Genomic DNA, 27,507 nt, shown 5'->3' with positions numbered 1-27,507 from the left:
CATTTTATTTAGGTGCGTAATTTCGCTACTATAGTTTCATGGACGAGTGGCCCAGTGTGTTGCTGTCTAGATTCGCGTTCCGTGATCCTTAAGATCGAATCTCATTACTCGTATTAGTTTTTGTTTTCTTATTTTTTCAATATTATATTGTATACATTTTTATTTTATTTTTATTTATTTTTTTTATTAGTTTTTTTATGACTAAAACCGAAATCGAACAATAATTTACACAAACTTACTACTACTATAGTTTTTGCGCTAGTGACAGTTGCCTGTATGTCGTTGACGTCTCTCAGTACCACATGATTAGGGATGGACATTAGAAAGATCTTTTTTTATCGCTATCGATACTCGCAGCATACATTGAATTCTCTTTAATTTTGTTATTAAAGTGTGTTGTTTAGTTGTGCAGTTTATCTGCGTGTATATAATGTCAATATACAGATACAGATTCAGATGATCCTGACTCAGATAATAATATGAGTTTGGACGAATAAAAAGTAAATAATTTTTCTTAGCAACTTTTTAACCCATCTTATAATGTTCCGTTGTTTCATCAACATATTTAAGGGTTTTTTAAAAATAAAAATTGAACTACGCACAATATTTGTTTTCTATTCCAAAAAATCATCGACTTCCTATCCATATCCATCATAGCAGTACATCTCATCACTAAACACGTCTATGGTGTTACGTATCGCGTCTGTATCGCTACAAACGCGCGTCGACGGCGCTTTTAAAAAACGTGGTGTGCATAGGCCCTTAGACGCAGTAGGCACTAATCTTTTAAAAACTAAAAAAGGGACAGGAGGATATATAAATAAAACACCAATATTAGTATAAAATATGTATTATTCATCTTCAATAATTAGGAGAATGTCATCAAAGAATTGTGTAGGGGGCGGGGTACGTATATTTTCTTGGTATCTTTCCCAATTGAGATAATGGTAACCATATTATACAGGCTGAAATGCACGCCACTGACGAATAACTGATAAAATCGCCACTTCTTCCAAGACTCTTCTGCCAATAGAGTTACTGCGACCAGTCGCAATCGTACAATTATTTACACAGCGATCCATGTCGTCAATATCCGATTGATAGGCAGTAACTGTATATAAACAGTTGTCCAAAATAGAGAGTCAGGTAATTTAGAGATGCAAGATCCGTCAAAAGTCCTTTATAAAGCCGAGGTCGTGGGGTTTAACAATAAAACATGGAAAATACGAGCGCACTCAGAACGAAACACAACGAACGAGTGTCATCTGTCAATCGGTGACTGACTGATGTCAGACAGAAGTGTTTTAAGAAGTTTAAATCACAGAGTACGTTATACATACATTATTTTACATACATTATTACACAACTTAATTTAAGTTTTCTCGCTTCCTAGATAGAAACAAGGTACCATATTTTGTGATTTCCCTTAGAAAAATATGACGGTTTTTTTAATATACATTTCAACTAGTTAACTGCTGGGCCCAAAAGTCCCCTTCTCCTTTCAAGAATGGTACGGAACGTTACTGAATGTGTCATCTGCACCATGCTACGCGGTAATAGTATATGAAAAAATTAATTGTATTTACACAACTTATAATTCAAATCGATTTCGTACAAAAAAATATACTGACAACCCAACTTAGAAAAAGCTAATTACAAAATAAAATATTACAAACAGCAAAAAGATATGTTAGTGAATGATTATTTTCTGAGCGGCGATTGACACAAACTGACATAGGTCCACCAAGCAGCGCGCCTCAGCGGTCACTGCCGGTCCGCGTAGGAATGAAAGAGAAACGAATAGATGTCATGATCGGGCGATGTTTTGTTCGATTCGTTCTGAGTTATTTATCATGAATTATATTAATCCTTACAAATATGTCATTTCATTCGATAAATAAAAGCGGCAGGTCCCTTTATTATTTTAAATTATGTCACTGTTATTAATTTTATTAAGATATGTTCATAAATAATATAGTTACAATGGCTAGAATTTCAATTTAAATGGTTAGTTTATGATTTTTTTCTATCGAGAAAATTTATAGAAATCGTGTTTTGAAGAAGGTGGTCCATTCATAAAAATGATCAAGATTAACATATTTTTTTTTTTGTTGCTCTAACATGTAAACATTGGGCAAAAAAACTGTTGAATCAATCCTATTTTGACTATGCACAGCGCCTTAAGGCAACCTTAGATGATAGTTAGAAGACTGTGTTACTAACGCCCTTTATAATTTAATAAGAATAAGTTCACGCGGCGTTTCATAATAACGCGGCGTTACATTATGACAACCCTGAACTAAAAATACAAATCATGATACAAAACTATACATATTTAGTTAACTTGGTGCTTTAGCTTCTTACCTCATGTCCAGAGAGTATGACCTTGACCTTGGCCCAGAGAGGGTCGGTGGATATCTTGGACTTGACGAAGTACCGGAGCTGTTCGTGCAGGCGCGCCATGAACACGGTGCCCGGCGTGATGCAGTTGCTGTCGAAGCGCTTCTCCGTTGGCAGTGTTTCGCCTTTACACAAATATTACAGTAAAAAAGACAACTGTCATAGGCAAAAACAAATAAATTACGTAATTTTTTTTTTATATAAAAAAAAGAGTTGTTCTACACTAGGATTTTCTCCTCTGTCGTGGGTGCGTTTACAAACATACAAGTTCACATGCACATGACACCCAGACCCAAAACAATAATTTGTGGATCACATAAAGAATTGCTCCATGCGGGAATCGAACCCGCTACACATTGTACGGCAGCCAGTTGCCCAGCCACCGCGCCAAGCTACCAAGTATAATTGAGAAGCAATGCAGTATTTAGGCATGAGACTTATAATTTCGTAGTATTTTTATTTGCTTAATACATTATGTATTCGCTAATTGCAATGTTGACAGCATATCAAGCAAGCAAAGCAAGATTTTGTTTGATTAAGCAGTTTAAAAGGTACAACAAACATGTTTTAGAAAGGTATACATTATGTTTTTGAATACTTTTAAGTTTAAGATAATTTTACCATGAAATTACCCTAAATATCCTTATATGATTATTTAATTTGTTCAATCTAAAAACGAATGTCTTAAATAAAACAAATTATCATATACAACCATCTTGCACTATTTAATTATGCTGGCATACTCATTGATAGGTATGGGCTGAAGGCTTAATACGAATTTGTTTTACGTTTAATAATATCGAAACGAGAGTGCGTTTAGGGCTCTGATTTGCCGGCTCGAATGAAAAAACCAATCACAGCGCCGAACTTGCTCTCGTTTCGATTTCGTTAAACGTACAGCAAGCTCGTACTAAGGATAAGGGCAAGGGTTTTCAATATTTATATAAAAGATATATATTTTTATGAAATACCTTTGTTTCTAGCTTCTTCTTCTAACTTCTCTGCCTCTCTTGCTGATCTAAACCTATAATATTCAATAATAACATGTCTTACTACTAATAAAAGACTAAATGGCAATAAAGAGATAAAATAATATAACTTAATGGGACTTGGAGGTGACATGAAAATTAATTTTCAAGGTAGAGAACTAAAGAAAATCATAAATATTTAATTCTTAGACAATATAACAGCTAACAAGCTTACTACGCCCAGCTGTGTATCATTTATTAGTTAGTCATTATATTATCATGTATAGCACCCTTAGTATGACTGCTTTACGTTTAAAGTAATCGAAACAAGCATGCGTTTGGCACTCTAATTGGCTAGCTCAAATAAACCAAGCAATCAGAGTGCCGAACGCACTATTGTTATGATTATTTTAAACATAAAGCTAAGCTCATGCTAAGTGTACAGATATACTATATATTATGTAAATAAATAAGTTTTATTGTATTTAAAGACTGACTTGGTGTACAGTGAAAGTATACTTGATTAACTGCCACATTCAAAGTCATTTAATGATTACTTAAGCTTTTCCTTAGTAACGATTTTGAACTGAAAGCAATTGCTAAGGACTGGATTAAATGACCATTAAATGACTCTTGAGTATGGTGGTCTGTATTAGTAGCAATTGAGAATATTAATGTTTCTTAACTCTTAACATTTACAATAAATTATGGGACGATACTGGACTTCACCATAGATATTTTTTTTACTATGCAAACTTTGATTAGTATTGCTTTAAAACAGGAGATCTTAACAATTAAAAGAAAATTTTGTGTTGCATAAAACAGAGTCAGTATAACATTATACAGGATAAAAACCTGTGTTTAGCAAATATCACTTTTAAATAAATTTAATAAATAGTTTCAAGTTACCTTCTGCCTCTCTGTTGGTTCATCTTAGCTCTAGGAGCAACACCATCAATAGCCATAAAGAACAACTTCTTAGGCTTAATAATTTGAAACAGTATGGTTAAGTAATGGAAAATGTCTTCGAAGATCTTCTTCTCTGTTATACGGAAATGTGGGTTTGAGTCATCAGGGTGGGAACAGTTGTGAATTATTCCGTTCATGTCCAAATACATGTTGTCAAAGTCTGGTATCTGGAATTAGAAAAGAGGTTCTAAGTATAAGGTTAAGATTTTATGAGGTTTGAAATGCAGGCAACAAAAAAATATTTTTGAATTTTGCTCTATCCTGTTTTAATTTTCCTTTGCACAGGTAGTTATATATTTTAAGTCAGGTGTTTTTAAACTTTTTAATTTTGTAGTATGTAATGTATTTATGCTTTTTTTGAGGGGGGAAAATCTTCGAAGGACTTCTCTCGCTATGGGTGAGGCGAGAGGGAGTGTCAGACTCTTACTGACTAAAAACGACTCTCTTCTTACTCCTGCTTTTCGAGCTAGGTCTCCAGTAACCCAGTAGGCAGAGTGCAGCTTTGAGATCTATTTATGCTAAGATATCAATCAGACATTGTCATCTTACACATCCAGTTGCAGGTTTACATTTTGGAAAATATGTTAGAAACTATAGCTATTGGCATTGCATGTATAAAGTTATAAGGGAAAGTCTTAAAAGAAATGTAGGGCAAATATTGTACCTAGAAACTTTATTATTTGACTAACTTAGTGTTATTGACTTGATAACTCATTTATGTCTACATTTTATTCATTGATAAGACTCAGAATATGAAATACAGCTGGAGGCAATAGCTATGAAATTTTGCATTAAATTACATGCAAGAAGGTTTTATATAAAAAGTACCCACATTACACATACATATATTTTTTAATCTAAGAGTGTAAATGCTATATGTGTAATGTGGACAGTGTGCTTTGTTATTCTGTTTGTTTATCAAAGCATGCTGTGTGACATATGTTATCATTGTATGAGCAAAAGTTGTGTAATTATTTTTGGAAACATTTCACAACTTTTTTTCATAATATGTACCATACACATTTTATGGGATTCTAGTAAGAACTTCTTTGTCTCATAAATATAAAGAATTAATAGCAAAAAGTAAATAATATGTTACATTTCAGTCATGGAACTAAAGAGTAAATTGTGTGAAACAAATGTACAAACATACAAGATATTTCTACATATTCATATTAATGAAACCTGTAATATGTTAGAACGAAGTTCAAATTAGAACGGTAAGATCCAATATGATTATTATAAGATTTTATAACAGTTACAGTTTATTATGAAACAATATTTTCTCATACAAGGGTATGTACTAAATAAATCTGAAGATCAAGTTCTTACCTGATACTGCTTCACCAGCTCATTGAGGCAAGGGTACCTCTCACTCGTGTACCTGAAGAACTTAGGTACACCCATTCTGATTGATTATTTTGCAAATTATACCGATATTTTTGCTTGATAAGCGTTTGTTGTTCACTAGGCCCAAACTGAAATAACCTATTTAACTAATAACTTTAGTGGTGGCGTGCCCTATTATACAGTGGCAATACCCACTGTTTTTAGATATTGTCGGCTTAGGTTTGGTAAAGGTGAACTGTATTTATTGTGCTTATTGAAAAATTATCTTCCAGCAACCTACATCGCGAAACGGAGAATTTATAGGGTTGTCCAAAAGGGTACGCGGACAGACTATGTAACTAACAGGTAATCGAAGAGTCGACTAAAAAAGTTGAATTTGACTTTCTCATGACAAGCTGTAAACTAATATGATTTCATTATTTTTAGTGGCATTATGAAATTGAATTTAAATAAATATATTATTATTTAAGAATATTCATAAATTATTAAAGAAATAAAAAATCTTATAAATAGTAATTTTAATCGAGTCGTGGTATACATCCCTGTAGTCGATAGTTGGTGATTGATTGATTTCTTCCGTCAAATTGGTTAGTCTATGCTCTATGTTTGTAATTTTTGTAGTTTTGTCAGTTGTCTATAACTTATTGAATTTTCGTCTTGTGCTGTGTGGTGTTGTAAACATTCTAAAATTGGTGATTTTTAATAAGAAATAAACTAGCTAGTGCATTTGTGTAGTAAATTAATAGTGAAATATAGTTATTACAATCTATTTATGCTATAATCTTGTTGCTGTGTCATACATAAAAGAAGTAACCTTATTACTGCAGTGAATACTTCTTGTACACCATGGAAAACGACGAAATCGGTAATGATTTAGTGCGTTTAGACAATGGATATCTTGTCGACGAAGAGAATAACATACGTTGCGAATATGTCGTAAACTCTGATGATGTGTTGGGTATGTATTCAAGGTCCGAAATGTACGTCATACTCTTAACACATTTTTCTTGAACATTCTTCGTCATACGACCTTTACATTAGATGCCCTGTTCTGCATTCATCCAACACTAAACCATGCTGGAATAGCACATGGATCTATGTTAAAGTAGAGCACTTATGCTACTCAAAATTAACTTATAGTATGGTCCAATAAGATACCATTTAGTTATTACGAATTTGCAACAAATCTTATTGTATATAGATTCCATTAAATAGGTAGGATAGGTACTTTTGTAAGACAAATCTGTATACAAATATTAATGATTTAATTTCAGATGAGGAGAATAATTCGGATTCAGGAAGTAAGAATGCTCCGTTGCGGGAACAGGATAGGTTCCTGCCTATTGCAAACATTGCTAAAATCATGAAGAGAGCTATTCCTGATAATGGGAAAGTAAGTAACAACAAAATATTCAGAAATATCTTTGAAAATATAAGTTTTGTTAGCTGAGTTTAAGTAATAGAATCTTCTGAAAATATGACACTTTCCAATTTTAAGATTAATGTAAGAGTTATTTTGATTTAAACTATAAATCTTAACTAGATATTATACCCTTTTCAGATTGCCAAAGATGCAAGGGAGTGTGTCCAGGAATGCATATCTGAGTTCATCTCATTTGTCACGAGTGAAGCCAGTGATCGTTGTCAAGTTGAGAAGAGGAAGACGATTAACGGAGAAGATGTCTTGTTTGCGATGAATGCACTGGGCTTTGATAACTATGTAGAGCCTCTGAAGCTGTATCTCAAGAAATATCGAGAGATTGTGCTGTCTCCTGTAAGTTTTTGCTCAGTTTTCTTTTTTATATTTAGCTTCTGGTAAGTTATTGGGCTAAAAATTAGCACATGTTTATGTATTACTAGCCGACTCTGTGAATTTTAAATTTCGGCTTGAGTTCTGTGCATTTTTGTTTTGTTTCTTATGTCAGAACCTACTCCTAACAAAAAAAAAACCAAGAAAAAAAAGATTACACAAAATCGGTTCAGCTGTTCTCAAGATTTAAGCTTCACATTCTATTTATATTGTAGAATTGAGGCGATAATTTGTAATTTTGCTTATTTCTATAAGATAATTTTCTTCTTGCAGGTAACAGTGACAAAGTTGAACAAACCAATAATTGTATATGGAGGTGAGTTTTTATTTAATAATCATTAACTATTTGCATTGACTGTTTTGTTACATAACAAATAAGAAATTGTATTTTATGCAGCTATTAACTTAATGTACTGTTATTTGCAGATGACGGATCAGCATGTTTACGAGCTGAGAGTGAGAGTGAACAAACAACAGATTCAGCGGTGCTGTACCCATACAAAGAATTAAAAGTTATCGACGATTTTACCATCTCATGAATCTGCAGACCGTACTTAGGGATAAGTTATTCAAGTTTCGTAATGATTAATGGAAATATTTAACTCTAATCGATAATATCATTATTAGAGGCTATGGCGCTTGAGTTTCCCACAAGAGGCGTTAGTGTGGCCTAAGGTCTCCTAACTAAAAGACTACTAGCATCAAGACATCAAATTAACTTTTTACAGCTGCAAAGACCAAAAACTTCACTAACGCCACCTAGTGGACATAAAAAAGCTAATCCTCAATGTAATAGGTATGTATTAGTATCCAAAAACTGAAAGACTGTCATAGAAAAAGTACACAATTTTACAACAACTATACATACATAGAAACCGATGGATTGACCGTAGTTTCAAGTTATCCTGGTTGAGTGAGTTGACGTCTTCCTGATTATATTTTTAAAGTATTGTGGTATCGAACACCCAGTATGAGTTGACATTTTATAACAAAACAGTGGGGTTAGGTACTTAGAACAATGAAATTGAAAATCTAGATGGATTTTAATAATAGAATACCTAACAATTTTATTAAAATGGTAACACTTTAAAGTGCTGATAATGTGTGGGAGAAATACATGTATATTGTTTATGTGTATATGTGTGTGTATAATGATACTAGCCTATGAAATACTCCCATCATATAGGGAGCGGTTTATGCATTACACAAAGCATATTTTAATATCTGAAATAAATGTTTAGATACTTTGATTCATACATTTATAAGATTTTTTATAACCCATGATATTCGATAATCATTTTTCATACAATATAGTCCATAAACAATAATATAATATTCAATAATAAAATATTTTTTACCAATGATCTTAGTAGTATTGGCTAGAGACAATCAACCATAATTTTTACGTGTTTTTTTAAGTAGTGCGTGATATGTAAGTGTAAGTTAATAAAATGTATCTTATGAAGAATTAATAAGGTTTTTATTACAATGTAATTTACATTTCGTTTGATACTGCGTAAAGGTGCATATTTTGGACATAATTTAATGTATAACTTTTATAGTAGGTACCTATTCAATGGTTTTACGGCGCAAAATGACAACTCAGTGATTCGTTATTTATCACTATTTAGGCAATTCAAGGATACTTCGTTTTGCACTTACTTCCCATTAAGCAATGGCAATAATTTTGAACAATAGTTCAATAAAATCAAATTTTCAAATACAATTATTTATTACAATACTTTAATAACTAACAAATAAAATTTACATGATCAAAAATTGGACGGACTGCCGATTCAATATAATCTCCGATAACACTTTTAACTTATTCTCTAAACTTATCAGTGATATAACCAGGCAGGGGCATTAGATACAAGAACTTATTGAACACCATTATACCAAGGGAGAAGGCGAAAGATACACCTAAGTTAAATTCAGGATTGAAGTCACCAGCGGTGTATAGGTCCCCATTGAAACTCTTGGACGTAAATCGCTCAGTGAGGAAAGCTTTGCCACTAGCATATCGGCAGTTCGCATTCGAATTTGTATTGGAATTAGAGGAGGTTTGTAAAAGACTAGATATGGTTGACGTGCAGTTTTCCTGATCGCTGTACGGGAGTATGTTGAAGGTGGGCTGCTTGAACACGTTGCGATGCATGAAGATGGAAGCGTATCGCGTGTGTGTGATGTACGTTAAGTAGTATAGCCATTCTTCGAAGCCTTTGTATGACCTGGAATAGAAGACACAATAAGTAGGGCTCCTCATAAAATGCCTATAATCGTGAACGGATCTTGGACTTTGACTATAACTCGATGTTGTTACTATATACGTAGAAATCATACCATCACGCCCTGTTGCATACATGGCCGTTCAGGCTATTCCTGACTCTTGAAATTCTGAAAGCACTGATTCGACTCGGGGTTGAAGCAGTGGTCTAATGTTTAATATGTGCTTTTGGGAACATCCAAAAAGCGTATCACCTATTCAGATTTTGAGCACCTTATCGCAACTCGACCAATAAGTAGGAGCATTAAGTCCGCCATTCACTGTTACTTGTGTGAAGAAGAAATAAATAAGAAGGAACCAGAGAAAATTAGTTTTAATATTAGGTCTTTGACTGCCAATAGAAAACTGTTGAAGGCAAATCCTCCGCTAACGTCGGCCACCGGTGACCCCTGTGGCGTTTAAAGTCTGTATTTTAGTATCTTACCTCAAAACTCCGCTAGCCAGCATGATATAAATGCAAGTGATGTATATGTTGACGATGCCGGCGACGAGCCCGTTCTTCACGAACATCATCACGGCCATGGCTTGCTGCTCGGCGTACACGTAGCACGACCACAACGCTAGGGCGAAGTATAGGAAGTCCATGTTCTCTGATATGTCCGACAGGATCCTGGAGGTCAAGAGAGAATATAGTAAATGAAGATTAAAGTGTGCCTATTACCTAGCAATTATTGTTTTGCTAAGCATACTTAGTTTGCGCAACCAGGGATTGGAATTCTACCACTACTTACTCGAGATATTTTTTTAAAGAAGGGAAGTCATCATTTGACTTCTTGCGCTTTGGGTAAGCGGGTGTGTCAGACTCTTACTGTCTAACATCCACTGCGTTCCTACTACTGCTTTTTAAGCTGGAGCCCCGGTAAACCCGCTTGGTAGTCGGCAACGGCTTAGCAGCTAAGTGTTAGATCAAAATAAATAAAGTCTGCTTTGTTACTTTCACATTTACATAAGGAGTTTGAAAGGTCCCTCCTACAGGTAGCTACTTACGGGTATATAACAGCTGCAGAAGCTAGAGTGCTGAGGAATGAGAATGGCAGGGAGACGAGGTTCCATGACAGGAGTAGGCTGGCACCGCTGTACAGACCTTCTTGCGACTCTTGATAGTAACGGGTGCGGTATGGACTATCTGTAGGCAGAGCAGCAGGTATGAGCAACTTGATTAATTATATATTATGATATCGGCTTCCTCACGTAACTGTTTGACGAGGAAGTCGACTAGTTTCAAGCCATGCTAGAGGCTCAGATTCATGAGCAGCATTCCGCGACACGCTACGGTTATCGCGCTGCTAACACGTGAGTAAACGGATAACATAATAATTAATTTAGTATATATCACAAAAGTTATAGTCAAAATATGAGTAACTTGATTTTATGTATGGCACCCGGCAATATACATTTAGGTACTAAATTGTGAACAGCAAAATTGCGAGATTATGAAGTTTGGTTCAAAACTTACATAAACAAATCGTGTTCATAATACTGATGAAGTAGGTCCCCACCATGGCGTTAAAGATTAGACCACTCTTCGTGATGAAAGCTCTTTGATAGTCCTGGAATCAGATAGGTTTCTAAAAATTTGACCAACACCATTTTTGTTTTCCCATAAATGACCAGGCAGACTGCAGAAGATCTTATTTTAAAAGCGTTGCCAAATGCATCATATCTGCCTTTTATTTAGGTGCTTTTATTTCTAGAACATGCCAGCCCCATATCAGCCTTAAGATGTCTATTGCACTCCTGGTCGGATCGGTCGGTGTTTATTCAAAGTTTTCGTAGAGGCTTACCTTGGCTTCATTGTAGAATATCCACAATATAAAGAAGTACAGCGGTAGACTGAACAATCTCATGAACATCTTACTGACTAAAAATCACCCTGTTCCTACTCTTCTTTTCAAGCCGGAGCCCCGGTAAACCCGCTAGGTAGGCTGAGTTCCGGAGCCTTAAGATGTTTAATATTGAACTTCGGGACCAATGACCGGACCGCATAACGTTTAATAGAGTAAATTAAGTAGTTCGTAAGTTATTTCAAGTCAGTAAGTTTTATCTGAAGGCACTTACCTGGCTTCAGCGAATTTATCCACAGTATAAAGAAGTACAGCGGTAGACTGAACAGCCGCATGAACATTTGCTTCATTCGACAGTGAGTTCTTCAATGGCCTTAAATATGGAATTAGTAGCCTCCTGCAAATAAATAGACAATTTACTTAACACTCACATAAAAACTAAAAAACTAATATAAAAATGAAAAAATCCTAAAACAAGAAAGTCATCATAAATTGAAGCAGTCGGGACCCATTCTAAATATGAAGACTTAGTATGGGCACACACGGCTGGCTTTCTAGAATGGAATTATTTTTATTCTTTTGATATATCCAGTGTCACTCTCACAGTAAACACGAATCTAACGACACCTCTCAAGCCAAAATCCATCATGCCGTTTAGGCTGCAGAGCGTGCCAAAACATACATACATACACACATACTCTCGAGAAACCGCCTTCTATTCCCGCACGGAGCATTCCCGCACGGTGAAATTCCCGCACGGAGCAATTCCCGCACGGTGCAAATTCCCGCACGGTGAAATTCCCGCACGGCGGTATTCCTGCACGGCGGAATTCCCGCACGGCGGTATTCCCGCACGGAACAATTCGCGCACTGAGTAATTCCCGCACGGCAGTATTCCCGCACTGAGTAATTCCCGCACGGCGGAAGTCCCGCAAAGCGCAATCCCCGCACGGCGGTATTCTCGCACGGCGCAATTCCCGCACGGTACAATTCCCGCACGGAACAATTCGCGCACAGAGTAATTGCCGCACGGCGGTATTCCCGCACGGAGTAATTCCTGCACGGCGGAATTCCCGCAAAGCGCAATCCCCGCATGGCGGTATTCCCGCACGGTGATATTCCCGCACGGTGGTATTCCCGCACAGAGCTATTCCCGCATGGCGGTATTCCCGCACGGTGATATTCCCGCACAGAGCTATTCCCGCACGACGGTATTCCCGCACGGCGGTATTCCCGCACGGCGGTATTCCCGCACGGCGGTATTCCCGCACGGCGGTATTCCCGCACGGCGGTATTCCCGCACGGCGGTATTCCCGCACGGCGGTATTCCCGCACGGAGGAATTCCCGCACGGCGGTATTCCCGCACGGAGTAATTCCCGCACGGCGGTATTCCCGCACGGCGGTATTCCCGCACGGAGGTATTCCCGCACGGAGAAATTCCCGCACGGAGCAATTCCCGCACAGTGCTATTCCCGCACGGTGGTATTCCCGCACGGCGCCATTCACGCACGGTGGTATTCCCGCACGGAGGTATTCCCGCACGGTTCCCGCACGGCTGTATTCCCGCATGGAGTAATTCCCGCACGGTTACGTAGGTTTTTTCATTTTCATATTATAAATAAAGAAATGCAGTCGAGTTGTTTTAGTTTTAAAATTACTTTTTTTATTTTATTTTCTTTTAGTTTTATTATTTTTATATTTTGATATATCTGGTGTCACTCTCACAGTAAATACGAATCAAACGACCCCTATCAAGCTGAAATCCATCGAGTCGTTCAGGCTAGAGAATGAACAATGTTCGAATTTGGCGCCAAAAATACGCCATTTTGTTTTTTTTATATTTTGATACATCCAGTGTCACTCACACGGTAAATACGCATCTAAAGACACCTCTCAAGCCAAAATCCATCAAGCCGTTTAGGCTGTAGAGCGTGCCAAACAATTATACAAACATACATACACACATACTCTCGAAAAAAAAACATAATCCTCCTTCTGGCGCAGTCAGGTAAAAAAAAGTAATTTAAAAAACTAAAAAACCCGACTGCGTTTCTTTATAATATTAAAATGAAAAAACCCGCAAGAAAGTAATCGTAAATTTAAGCAGTCGGGACCCATTCTAAATATAAAGACTACGTGAGAGCACATACGGCTTGCTTTCTAGAATGGGTCCCGACTGCATAAATTTTACGATGACTTTCTTGTTTTAGGGCATTTTAATATTCCTAAAGAAACGCAGTCGGGTTTTTTAGTTTTTTAAATTACTTTTTTTATTTATTTATTTTTAGTTTTATTATTTTTTTATTTATTTATTTTTAGTTTTATTATTTTTTTATTTTGATATATCTAGTGTCACTCTGACAGTAAATACGAATCAAGTACGTTCCCGCTATAAAGCGGTAAATCCATCGAGTCGTTCAGGCTAGAGAATGAGCAATATTCGAATTTGGCGCCAAAAATCCGCGCATTTTGTTTTTTTATTATTTTTATTATCCAGTGTCACTCTCGCAGTAAATACCAATCTAACGGCACAATTCAAGTCAAAATCCGTCAAGCCATTTAGGCACGAGAGTGAGAAATATTCGAATTTGGCGCCAAAAATCCGCCATTTTGTTTTTTTTTTAATTTTCGACGGTCCAGTGTCCTCTCACGGAGTAATTACGAATCTAACGACACCTCTCAAGTAAAATCCATCAAGCCGTTTAGGCTGCAGATTCCCGCGTGCCAAACAATTATACATACATACATACATACATACATACATTCATACATACATACATACATTCGAAAAACATAACCCTCCTTCTGGCGCACGTCGGGTAAAAACACTTGCGTTGTCTTTCAAAAGGTCCTCTAAGTACTACGGGGATAAAATTGACGGCGCTTATGTTCACCCATCTCATGTTTAACTAAAAATCACACAATACATGTAATTTAATGGAGAAAAGCTCTACTAATTTTAAGTCACAGAGTCTACATGACTCGAAACTAGTAGAGATTTTCTTTCCATTAATTTACCTGAGTTTTAGTTAATTTAGTACCTACGTCTCACGATAGTTATCATAAAATAACCCTCCTTCTGGCGCAGTCGTAAATAGTTAAATACATCTCAAGTTTACTTACAAATACAACATCCATATGACCTGTAGCCCTCCCGGCTTTCCATAATTCATTTGTATCTTGTTGGGGTTCACAATGCGATTGTTCTCGTGTAGATTGCCCTGCATTATGCCTTGGCCTTCCAGCTTGAACTTCTCCACCAGTGCTGCTATCTGGTGGTTGGATTCTATAAACCTTTCCCGTGATCTTCGGTCCACCGTTGATAGACATACTGCGGGAAAGAAAAAGTTATTGAACCATTTTAAAATTAGATGATGACATTTAAGGTACGCGTCCACATGCCCGCATCGTACGCATCGCACGCACCGCACGCAACGGATTTTAGTTTGTCTTGTATAGAAACTCATACGACTGCGTCCACTGATCCGCATCGTACGCATCGCGTCATCAATGCCTACATGCGATGCGTACTGATGACGTTATACGGAATGCGTACGATGCGAGCCTATGGACGCCTTTAGACGTCTTTGAATTACTTTTAACCGACGTCAAAAAAGAGGTGGTTTCCATGTCGTTAATCCTTTTCTGCCTAACTATAGCTTCACAAAAACCACAGAAAATATACGAAGGGACAGACAGACATGACGAATCTATAAGGGTTCCGTTTTGTGCCATTTGGCTACGGAACCCTAAAAATACTTACAATAATACATCAATGGGTTCTCCAGCTGCGGGCATGGAAAGCCAATGCTGCCGAAGTAGTCCAGGAGGTTTCTTGTAGGACCAGCGTATACCACGTCTCCGAGACATAGGTACACGACGCGGTCCAGAAATGGGAAGACATCTGCAATATTGAGTTCGGTTAAAAGGTTTATGAATTAACTGCCTTCTTTATCAGGGAGAACTACACACATTTTTTAAGGAGGGAATAATCATCAGTTACTTCTCCCGCCTTGGGCGAGGTGAGAGGGAGTGTCAGACTCTTACTGACTAAAAACCACTCCGATCCTACTCATACCCTTCGAGCCGGAGCCTCGGTAAATCCGTTAAGTAGTCCGCAGCTCCGTATTCTTGTGTACAAATTATGTTGTCAAATAATTAACTTTAATTAATGGCGAGGAGACAGAATGACCGAACCTTCTCCGTGTGAGAACAGGTTTTTGGTCAGCAGTGGCCACATATAAGCTGATGATGTGATGTGAATGGTGAGGAGACCAAACGTAATTGTACCAAGCGTGATCAGAACCCTCAATATCATGTGTAGGTTACAACAACTGTTAACAATACGTATGTTATCTAGTACTAGTACCAAGTAGGTAGGTACAAAAGGTATCAAAGTACAATGACCCGATGGCATAATTATGAAATACGGCAGTGAAATGATATTTCGACATATTGTACCTACAGCTGTTGTAAATGTAAATGTTTTCAGTAAGTGGCATAATGGAAACATATGAATAAAATGAGGCGTATACTATAGTACATAGAGTATACCACATGTTATTAGCATCATAATGAACGAACTGAGTGAAATATATGCGATGTAGAACATGACAGATTTATTTTAAGTAGAAAATATGTTTGTAGGTACCTATGTACGTGAACCATTGGGAATTTTATCGAGTAGCAGTAAGCAATGGATTTTTAACCACTTGTATGTCGGTATATAAGACACAATAGAAAACACATTGTGTCTCGCGTAGATCTGCGTTCCGACAGACAACGGGTTAATTTAACTTATTATGTTGTACTTATTATGGTTGTAAGATATGAACGAGATAATGTTATCTCGGGGAGGGAAAACATAATGTAGAATATTAAAGTTATCACCCATCAATAGGGTAGATGACTAATTTTTAATTTAATGTCCGTCTTGTAGATTATTTTAAAACATTAGACACGTATTTTTTATTTTCTTAGGGAAGCAAATACTTTCGAAGATATATTGATTGGAAATAACGCGTGACGTCGGTTCTAGGTACGTTTTATATGAAGAAATGTTGTATTTGCTTTTATGTCTAGGTAAACTAAAGGCGATACGATACCTAACAACAATGATGAACTAAGTAATGTTGTTTACATAATTACATTTATGTTTACAAATTCGAAGGTAGGGACATAGTAAAAGTTTATTGTTTACATTTGAGTTCCTATTAAATTTTTATTATTTATTGTGGATTTTTTAAAAGTGTTACAAACAATCAATGAGTATGGTTTATAAGTGTTATTTACTTAGGTAATCTTAGAAAATAGTAACTATCAACTGACTGAAGACCGCAGCTAAAGATTGGGCTAAACTTTTCTAATTTGGTAGTGATTAGTTCCTATGCATCGGAGATCACATCCTGCTTCTTATAGTCACATCTATGACGGTTATTTCGACTAGTCATAGATCCAAAAACGGAGGTCAAGGAGGAGGAGCTGCGGACTGCTTAGCGGATTACCAGGACTCCGGCTCCAAAACCAAGAGTAGAAAAGGAGTGATTTTTAGTCAGTCTTGTCTTGCCCAAGGCGTGAGAAGTAATTGGATGATTTTCCCCCCTCAAAAAAAGTACGTAAAATATGTATTTACATTCTGCAAAATCTAGTTTTTACCTGAACCAATTGGAAATACCGGAAACGTATACATGGTGCATTAGTCAATTGCACAGCCCATGCGCCAATATATGTACCGTACCTATATACAATACATGTAATATAAGGTAGGTACTGACCTGATCTAGGCTTCTCCATGGTGAGTATGATGTCGGTACCGTACTTCTTCGCAGCATTAGAGAGTATTGATATCACCAGGTACGTGTTCAGCGGATCCAGGTCCCAGGTCGGTTCGTCAAGCAGTAAAATTACTGGAAAAGAGTTCAGAAACATTTTAAAGTTAGCTAATCTCCCCCTTTTTTTCTCGGGAGCAAAGAGGTCTTATGAATGAGTTTATTTCACTTAATTACAAAGGGACATTTCGGTCTAGATCTGATTAAGATAAAAATAATGCTTGTTATAAAGTAATTACAAAGACAAGGATAGAAGACATCAAGGTGTCACTTACTCGGATCCCTGATTAGTTGAACACCAATAACCAATCTTCTGTATTCACTCTTTGTGAGATTCGTCACGCATTTGTGAGCAACCTGAGAACATCAATGTTTCTTTGTTATAAAGAACCTAAATTGTACCTATCTTTGTTAATCCTATGAATAACTAGGACTTACGTTAGACAGAGCTAGATCAGCCATTACTTGTTTCACTTTCGATGATTTCAAATATCCTGAAACCTGGAACAGAAACATTACTTTACAATTAAGTAATTTTTATTTGACGCACGTTAACCGCGTCGCTAATTTCTGTGGTCGTGTTAATTGATTGCTTTGGAGATTTCTGTTCTCTGTTAGATTCTTCTTCTTCACTTAACTGTCTAATATCCAATTGATAGATACCTACTATTTCTTTAAATAAAAGACTAAGATTTTCTCCTGTGTCGTGGATGCGTTTACAAACATACAATTTCACATGACACTCAGACTTGAAACAACCCGCTCAGCCACGGTACCAACCGTGTAGTCATTATCATCAAGTGGAACTTTTTTAACGCGAACTAATAAGAAAATTATTTTATTGTAACTTTCGTGAGACATACTAAATTAATTATTATGTTATCGGCTTACTCACGTATTTGTTTGACGAGGAACTCGACTAGTTTCAAGCCATGCTAGAGGCTCATATTTATGAGCAGCATTCCGCGACATACGACGCGTCGTGTGTTTTAATAATTAATTTAGAAAATTATTTATTCAAACTTTTGTCACAACTTATTGTACTTTAAAGTTACTTTACCTTAGTGAGTGACAAGCTGAGCGTCTGCTGCACACTCAGCCCTGGCAACAGGCGTGTGTTGTGTCGCACCAGCGCGCAGGTGCTGTTGAAGTGGTCAGCCTCCAGCGGCACTCCCTCCAGCAATATGTGGCCTTAAAGTTACCTTACCTTAGTGAGTGACAAGCTGAGTGTCTGCTGCACACTCAGCCCTGGCAACAGTCGTGTGTTGTGTCGCACCAGCGCGCAGGTGCTGTTGAAGTGGTCAGCCTCCAGCGGCACTCCCTCCAGCAAGATGTGGCCTTTCGAGGGCACGCGGCGAGCTATCACGTCCAGGAGGGCTCGTTTGCCACTGCCTAGAGGTTTATGGTACCATTTTAGTACACCATTTTGGGATAGTAAAGTGGAAATGAGAAATAGGGATATTATACGTAATATCACGTATTTATTGCCCGAAGGAAAACTAGGGACGTAATACTAATTGTAACACCCATTTTTCACAATTAATGTACCTACATATTTGTTCAATTAAATATTTTTCTCTTGGTGTCTTCGTGGTAAATATTGAGAATTATAGAAAGTAGAAAAAGTCTAAGTCAAAGTCAAAACATTTATTTCAATAAATCCTAAATTAGGCATTTTTGAAACGTCAAATTATTTTAAGGCAACGGCATATACATTATAGGTACCTATTATGTTATTCATTATTATATTATTTGTATTTACATATTTATTTGCCCCACTCGACCGTTGGTAGACTAGTAATTATGAATAATGGTTTCGTTATTCTTAAAATTTCTTGCATGTTCTTTTTCGTATTAGAGCGAGTTAAAAAGTAAATAAAACTATTTAATCTTTTACCTTTTGATCCCAATATGGCAGTGACCTCCCCACTGTGTGTCGTGAAGGAGACATCTTTCAGGATGACTCCAGTCTTCACACCACCAGTCAGCCGCTGGAAAAAGCTGCCAGGCTCGACCTAAATGTAAACAAATAAAAACTATAATTTGAATATAAACCAAGAATAAAAAACATTTTTGTTATAATTGTATTTCTTATGTATTTATTAATAAACGATACTAAAGTTTAAATAAAGTTATGGAATATATTATTAGTCCGTAATAATAAAACCATGTCTTTTTATAATTAAATATTTAAAAATGTATTAAACAAGTATGATAAATAAATATATGATAATAATAAACCAACAAAAAATACATCTTAAGTATTAGATTCCCATTTTTCTTACACAAAAATCAAAAAATCATGAAGTATTTATTACTAACATTATAAAAACATAACAATAAACACGACATTATTCATACGGAACCTTCAATTCGTGAGTGTAAGTTACACTTGATCCATTTTAGGTATTCCAAGCCCGTAGTGCAAAAGACTTCAACGCATCTTTACAAGACGTTTTACATTAACCCATAATATTTAAAACGGTATCTTATTTGACAGGCATAAATTGCCCAAATAACAGAAATGTTTCACGTAATTTGCTCAAACAAAAAAAAAGGTAAGTCATTAAAGAAATTATAGTCATCATTAATTAACGATCTTATTTCATTAATTAAAAAAAATAAGTCAAAATTAATTCTCTGTCAAACTTAGAAGGTAACTTCTATATTAAAGTCACTAAACAACTAAGTCACAACTGTTGCGCTTGCGTATGCGACCTAACCATTAAAACAATAGAGAAAACAAAACAAACCTGTCCCGAATGGAAAACATTACACAACTCCAAAGTATAATCACTTCCGATCATTTTTGAACTTTAAAATCTTTAATTTTCAATTAAAAACACAAACAAATGCATCTCAGAGCGACACAGCCTCCTCGTTGGTGAGATGCAGCAAACTAACCAAACTGCAGTTAACTTCAAACTAAACTTAACAGTTAGCGACGTTGCCAGACTTATCTGTTGCTAACTTCACTTCTATGTTTGCACTTGATTTTTAGAACGAGTATTTATTGTTTGTAAATTGAACTTTGTGTTAAAGACGGTATGGTTTACTTTTGATTGGCTGTTTTAAAACATGTCTGTTAAGGCGAAGGCTTCAAAGTATCCCGTTGTACATATCGCTGTGCTTAGGAAGGTGGTAGAAGTATTGTTAAAAAATAAACTGAAAGAAAAAGAACTAAAGTGCTTGCGTTTATTGTCAACTTAACCATGATTAAGTATCTGATGTAAATAGGATTTATCAGTAATCCTGTGACTTCTATAAGAGGTTGGAAATTCGAAATATTCTGAAATTCATATTTGCGTAGGTTTATTTGTAATGTTTCATCAAGTACCAACTCAATTATAGTAGTAGTAGCCCCAGTAAGAGTATCTTTTTTTGGTGACCAAATATCATTCAGGTAGATTCGATTCTTTTCGTCACCTTTTATTGTTCCGAAACACATCGCCTTAACAATGAAAGCCTCATTTTTCCACATAATTTCTACGCATGGTTGCCGCACTTACTCACCGTGAACCTCAGAAAGGCTAAAGACTATTTCCATCCCTCTCGCACTCGCAACAAAACCTGATATGAAGGCGAGACACCCACGCAATACTACCTTCTTTATGTTGATGCATTCCAATGATTAGTTGTCTCGTTCTTTTCACCTGAGTGAGGCGGGGTGTGAGAGAGAGGGGGCGACTTGCGCAGTGTCACTGACTCAGTACGAGTCCGCACGGTCGTATAGTCGCTGGTAACTCGCAGAAATAACAAACTAATAAAGAAACGAGGTCTGTTATCGAAACGAACGAATATAATACGATAAAGCAACTGTAATAACATTTAGAAAAATTAAATGTTTTTTTTTATTGTATCGTGAGTTTAAGTTTAGTGTCAATTTGTTTTGTGCTCAGTGATTCTGTGTTCAGTTTGAAGTGTTGCGCCGGAGTCCCGTTGGCCGTGTTACCGGTAAGCTCAATGAAAATGTTCAAAGTTTTTAACTTTTTATATCTAACTTGTACATCTTAATATGTGCGAGTTAATTGGGAACCTTGTCTCTGTTATGATTCTTAATATGAATAAGGAAATCATGACTTCTCAGTCACGAGAGAACGATTAAGACGATGGTGTTAGTTGAACTATGAACATGTTTGCTCAGCAGAACATTAATACATTTAGCACTGAAGTTATTCGTCATCATTTTTTGTTTTAATAAACTAGTTCTACTGAAACAGTATGAGTTATAACTTATAATATTTTTCTCAATTAACACGTAGCTGCGGTCTTCATAAACATTATTTTACCATACGATTTGGTTTTGTTTTTTAATCGCACGCCCTCAATACAAGCAGTTGTTGATCCAACCATCAATGTTTGCAACAAAAAGTTTCGATCACAGCGATAGTTTAGTTCGGAATGAGGCCATTCTGAGGCCTCAATGAGCCGTTAAAGCCACGGATTATCTTAAATCAATTCTTCACAAACATTAATTGCTGTTGGATACTTGCAAAATTGCAGCTCACAAAGAAATCTCTGTCCTACTATTCTGGATTATTTAGAAACCCATGACGGTACAGTCGGCTATCTGAATTAAATATTCATTATAACTATTGTGCAAAGTTTATTAAAAATTGATTCAAACTACGACAACGTTTTGTTTAGTAAAATTGGTTCTGTCACAATAATTTCTGAGGCACTAGCTTCAAACATTTTATTCTTTGAAACCTTGCCTGGACTACCACAAATAATTCAAGACCAAAATTACGCAAATCGGTCCAGTCGTTCTCCAGTTTTTATACAGAGATTAGTTATCAACAACAATAACTAATCTTGTCACTGCGTAAAACGATACATTTATGAGAGGATCTTAGAAACGTTGACAAAACTCTAAAGCCTAAGAATTTTATTTTTAAACATTTATTCACTATTTACATATCAACCTTTACATCAAAAATCGCCAATCTTTATAACAGTTTGTTGACGATAGAAATAATTTCTACCTCCATCGAATAAAGATGTCACTATAATAGTCCAATTTACTTTAAACAAAAAAAAAATCCGTTCATATTTACTGAACACAAAAAAAAAAATCAACTTGACGTTTCTCATGATTCGATATAGCCGAAATATATTTGAAACAATGGTTAGATGTTAACGAACTGTAATCGCGGGCGCAGGTGAGTCAACGTTCGCCGTGCGGGCAAAGTGTGGCGCTAGTGTCGTATTATGTCTCAGACAGACACTGACCTCATCATTTTGATATTTATCTTAACTTTGTCTATACTATATTATATATCCTTTAAACTTTTTGTACATTAAATAAAGGCTAGTGGACCTAACGTCTCTAACAGTCAATCTTAGGGTGAGTCAGAGAAGCGTAATAGTTTTGAGCAAAGGATCGATTACTGACTCAAAAAATGTTAGGATACGGCAAGAGAAGTTGGTTAAAATATGTAGATTAGAGTCATCAAAGATTTTTTATGATTTAAAGCGGTAAACATGCAGATGGATCACTTGATGGTAGTAATCGCTCCCGATTATAGACACCTGAATCACCAGAGGCGTTACAAGTGCGTTGCTGGTCTTTTGGGGGTTAGGAATTTAAGGGTTGTTGGGAAATCGGGGATTGGGAAGATTGGGAAGGGAGGCAATTGGGCCTCCGGTAACCTCACCCACACAACGAAACACAACGCAAGCGTTGTTTCACGTTAGTTTTCTGTGAGGCCGTGGTATCACTCCAGTCGAGCCGGCCCATTCGTATCGAAGCTTTTCCACACTTGGTCACTAATAATCCAAAGTTTTCTTAAAGGTGAAATAATTCTGAGACAAAATATTAGTGCTAAACTGTCAATTAGTTACGATGATCTTAGCTTACTTCAAATAGAAGATGGGAACTTAAAATCTTGAATGAAACGAGGTTATAGGTTAGTATTACGGATACAAAAGTAATTTGATGCGTCATTCAAACAATTATTCTATGCTATTATACTTTATTTGTAGCGTTTAACGTTTTTTTAAAGTCTTAAGACCTTAATTCGCTCGGTCGGTTTGACGCGGCTAGCGTGCAAAATGATTGTAGATATAAATTACATTTGAAAGAATAAACGTTTAGAAGCAATTAAGCAATGTTAAATTCGCGTGTGTCGCGGAATGCTGCTTATGAATATGAGCCTCTAGCATGGCTTGAAACTAGTCGAGTTCCTAGTCAAACAGTTACGTGAGAAAGACGATAACATACCTAATAATGAATTTTAAAGTTATCATAATATTACAAAGATCAATCAATGGTGCAAATAAACTGTTTTTCTTTCTTAATTTAATAACGATCATTAACATAATTAGGCACTTAATTTTTAAACAATACCGAGTGAACTGTCGAACCAGATACATTTAGACTACGAATAGAATGATATAGATAGTCAACGTACAATTTCCAATAAGGAAAAAGTTATTTCAAATAAATCGAATTGATCGATAAGCCAAACCAATTGCAATCAAACGAAATAAAAGCAAACACATGTTTGCTTTTAAGTCTAAGTCTAAGTAAGTAAGGTTAAGTCAATCTATTTGATACGTTTACATAAACGTACCATTACTTATTCCTACTATTGAACCTACATAATTATAACAATGTAAGTATCTGGGCCGTCTGCGTATTACCAAACTAACACCAGACTGACCTTAAAAAATTAGTTAATTCTTCAAATTAATATTTAGAACTAACTCCTCGGTCTGTTTCGAACATCGTGAGCTAAGATCCAATTAAATGTGGTTGCCCCCGCGACAGACCATGACTGACCATGTTCATAATTCTTATAATTTTTCACTTACAATGTTAGATCTGGTAGGAACATACGTATGTATGTACTTAAGTATGTATTGGCAAACATTTTATTCTGTACTGTACTGTTTCTCTACTACTTTTCTGCTATGCGTCAATTACTTTTTATGGACAGCAACAGTAGACTCGGGAGGGCTAGCCAAAGGCTTCAAACTCTTCAGTCGTATTTAAGTGTGGGAGAGCCATGCTTCGGCATGAATGGGCCAGCTCGATCGGAGCGATACAACCTCACAGAAAACCGATGTGAAACAACGCTTGCACTGTGTTTCGTTATGTGTGTTTTTCGGAGGTCCTATTACCCCCTTCCCAATCACTGATTCCCCAACAACCCTTAAATTCTTAACCCACAAAAGGCCGGCAACGCACTTGTAATGTCTCTAGTGTTTCGGGTGTCCATGGGCAGCGGTGATCACTTACCATCAGGTGATACATCTGCTCGTTTACTGGCTTATACCATAAAGAAAGTCTACGACTTTTTACTAATAAAAATCAAACCAAGGAGGTAAATGAAATGCAACTTGCACTCCTAGCAAAAAGGATTTCAGTCACTGTATTAGTATTCATGGAAAAAGTTAAGTGTAACGATTAGAAGGCCTTAATTGACATTAGTTTCAACGGTAACCTGAACTTGCAAGTATGAAAGACACAACAAAATCGCATAATTCTTAGAGACATTGAACATGAGTAGACACCTACCTACCTACGTACCTACATATATTCAACGAAAACGGTAACGCGAACCGAGTTCACAAACAACCAACACTATTGCATTTGACAACATAATTATGGCAGAACTTCATGCATTTATATGTATGTCTTTTTTTTTGAGGGGCGAAAATCATCGGACTAAAAACCACCCCGTTCCTTCTCCTGCTTTGAGCCGGAGCCCCGGTAACCTTTTACGTTGTCCGGAGCTCCGGATCGGGCATGCATTTATATGTCTAACTTACCGCCGTACTCAGAGTAATTTAATGGTTACTTAATCCAGTCCTTAACGATTGTTTTCGATACAAAATCTTTACTAAGGAATAGTTAAGTAACCATTAAATGTCTCTGAGTGTTTTTTTTTTTTTTTTTTTATTCGACAAAAACTAATGCTTGACTACATCCCACCTGATGGTAAGTAGTGATGTAATCGTTGATGGTGAGGCGCACTAGTTTCTTAAGAGTATAATTTGGCAGTTAGTATAATTTCGCGTTAAGTTATTATGCCGCATTTGAGCAATGAACTCATTCGCTCCACTTGTGTTATCTAATGGGTAACTAGCACAATATGTGCATACAAAATGTACTTCTAAAACCAAAGGTATTGCAGCTGTTATTTAGGTTAACAGATGGATGAAATGTTCTGTTTTGAAAGAATGTGGTTTTTGTGTCGAAAGATTGGATTTTATTTTTCAAAATATTAAAGTTTGCTCTCATGTCGCTTCAGTACTTGTACCAATGTGACTTTTTCCGAATTATACCTATGTACTTTCTAAAATTATTTAGACACCACTGACACACAGTGAAGGAAAACATCGTGAGGAAACCTGGGCTTACAATTTCTAATTATAAGTTTGAAATCGCCAACCCGCATTGAGAAATTGCAAACCTTTTGCATACGAGAAGAGGCATTTAGAGGCCACGTATAGGCTGTTGATGTCATAGATGTGCTCTCAGTTTTCATTCGCTTGTTACTGTCCACCGATAGACATATAATATCTTCCCAATAGATGGAACCAATAAGCTCCATTTTCATTTTTTAGCAGCTATAAATTGACCTATTTAACATTATCAAAAACAGCACAATTCAATACCGATTGTACCAAAATATTCGTACCAATTTATCCAGCCTGCCTACCTATACCATGTTTTAAACAGTAGCCATTTAGAATCGCATATTCAAAACTGTAGTCCGTAACGATAGCACAGTGAGTAAGTAGCGTCTACTTTCTACAGGCTGTCAGTGTGACATGTTATGTATGGAACCTGCAATCATGGCTTCAGTCCCGCTACCCATTACCTGCCATTACCAACCACTATCTTACGTAAAATGCGATACGCTACACCAGAGCTTCCCAACCTTTTCTTTGTCACGGACCGCTATTATATTATGCTAGTAAAGTTAGGGTACAATTTAACGCTTGTTATCCTCGAAGGGATAGGCAGAGTTGTACATAAAGGCGCGTAATGCCGCTATACAATGTACGCCCACTTTTCACCATTTGTGTTATAAGACCCGTGTAGGGTGAGCCCTATACCTTAAAGTTAAGGTATGGACAACTATTACTACTATTACTTTTTTATGTCGTATCACTAACATTTTTGGAGTCGTGGAGTTCATTTTCATAAACATGGAACTTTTGAATTATAGGAATTAGTTGCTCCTCTCAGTTGTCTCCTTTGATAGAAATTTAATTGGAGCTTAACCTTGTACATTGGAAAGAGGTGACAACACATCTTATGTTTGTTTTTTCATTTCCCGGACAATATTTTGCCTTCAGCGGCCCGACAGTTGGGAACCGCTGCCCAACACTTTAAGATTTGTAACTTGTAAGGCATCTTCACTATTGCCATGTTTCCTAATACAACGATTTGTTTTGAAAATTACCAAACATAACATACTGCCGATTGGTATTTCCTTTGTGAGATTGTGTTATTGGAGCTTGTTTGTGGTAATTAGAACGCAGTTTTAGGAGTCAGGATTGTTTAGTTTAATTCATCACATTGATTTGTTTAGTGCCCAAATATTCTGTTATGTCATATCTCATATGATATATTATCATAATATAAATACACAATAGCTTCTATTCTTAATTGTGACCTTTCAAATTTATTGAGTATAATATTGGAGCAAAAATGTGCTTTGTTTTTTTTTATTTGTTTTAGTAATTACCTCATGGCACAATTCAAGGCTCCGTGCTATCACTGATTGTGAGATTGTGGATTTGTCTCCAGTTCAGTAGTAAATGTATTAATGTGTAGAGTTTTATAAATTAATGAGTAGAAAGCTTCTAGTTTCCTAACCCCTGAGAAAGATTTATTTAAAACTAGCTGGCTTGGCAAATATCGTTCTGCCTTCAACATTTAAAAGTAGAAAAAATAAGTCTTTTTACCCGACTGCGCCAGAAGGAGGGTTATGTTTTTCTATATTTTTTTTGTATAAATACTTTAACAAACATCATCTATTTTGGTAAAATCGTTTAGAAGTTATACGCGTACCTACATTTAGCGATTCATTTTTATTTACATTGATACATATTTACTAAACTGTTTCTGTCAAAACATGACTAATACTATAA

At 36.2% G+C, this 27,507-nt stretch overlaps 5 protein-coding genes across 7 annotated transcripts in view; 2 read left to right on the top strand and 3 right to left on the bottom strand.

Moving 5' to 3' along the window:
* The window catches only part of LOC118281725 (5'-3' exoribonuclease 1), a 41,833-nt gene extending 35,826 nt beyond the window's left edge, over positions 1–6,007 (bottom strand). Inside the window, exons 1-4 of one of the 2 annotated variants that reach the window (XM_050701321.1) lie at positions 5,670–6,007; positions 4,278–4,504; positions 3,372–3,424; positions 2,365–2,525 (exon numbers count right to left, since the gene is read on the bottom strand). In XM_050701321.1, the coding sequence (XP_050557278.1) occupies positions 2,365–2,525; positions 3,372–3,424; positions 4,278–4,504; positions 5,670–5,744 (516 nt within the window). In that variant the 5' untranslated portion in view covers positions 5,745–6,007. The remainder of the gene's footprint in view (positions 1–2,364; positions 2,526–3,371; positions 3,425–4,277; positions 4,505–5,669) is intronic. The other variant, XM_050701322.1, reaches the window with a different exon arrangement.
* Positions 1–15,581, bottom strand: part of LOC118280837 (maltase A1) — a 63,486-nt gene extending 47,905 nt beyond the window's left edge. The window contains exon 1 of the mRNA XM_050701323.1: positions 15,565–15,581. The gene's annotated coding sequence lies outside the window, so the exon portion shown is untranslated. The remainder of the gene's footprint in view (positions 1–15,564) is intronic.
* LOC118282368 (uncharacterized) lies at positions 6,299–8,972 on the top strand. 2 transcript variants are annotated; one of them, XM_035603416.2, is made up of 5 exons: positions 6,299–6,552; positions 6,962–7,080; positions 7,249–7,461; positions 7,771–7,813; positions 7,924–8,972. In XM_035603416.2, exons 1-5 carry the CDS (start codon positions 6,534–6,536, stop codon positions 8,034–8,036), a joined length of 507 nt encoding a protein of 168 aa, XP_035459309.1. In that variant the 5' UTR covers positions 6,299–6,533; the 3' UTR covers positions 8,037–8,972. The 2 variants fall into 2 exon arrangements, with proteins under 2 accessions (XP_035459309.1, XP_035459308.1); XM_035603415.2 differs by having other exon boundaries at positions 6,300–6,645.
* Positions 8,234–20,316, bottom strand: LOC118282367 (ATP-binding cassette sub-family G member 5). The gene is given in 13 exon segments (XM_050701325.1): positions 8,234–9,728; positions 10,209–10,394; positions 10,772–10,910; positions 11,241–11,334; positions 11,569–11,671; positions 14,693–14,900; positions 15,333–15,473; positions 17,344–17,475; positions 17,673–17,754; positions 17,836–17,898; positions 18,605–18,789; positions 19,295–19,412; positions 20,151–20,316. Coding segments are annotated over 13 exon segments (1,911 nt in total). The 5' UTR covers positions 20,205–20,316; the 3' UTR covers positions 8,234–9,322.
* A 776-nt stretch (positions 20,317–21,092) lies between these two features.
* LOC118280468 (ATP-binding cassette sub-family G member 8) overlaps positions 21,093–27,507 on the top strand; it is a 55,065-nt gene continuing 48,650 nt past the window's right edge. Inside the window, exon 1 of the mRNA XM_035600517.2 lies at positions 21,093–21,351. The gene's annotated coding sequence lies outside the window, so the exon portion shown is untranslated. The remainder of the gene's footprint in view (positions 21,352–27,507) is intronic.

Source organism: Spodoptera frugiperda, chromosome 20 (assembly GCF_023101765.2).
Source record: "Spodoptera frugiperda isolate SF20-4 chromosome 20, AGI-APGP_CSIRO_Sfru_2.0, whole genome shotgun sequence".
In the NCBI taxonomy this organism is placed as follows: domain Eukaryota; kingdom Metazoa; phylum Arthropoda; class Insecta; order Lepidoptera; family Noctuidae; genus Spodoptera; species Spodoptera frugiperda.
This window is presented reverse-complemented; position numbering and strand designations above follow the sequence as displayed.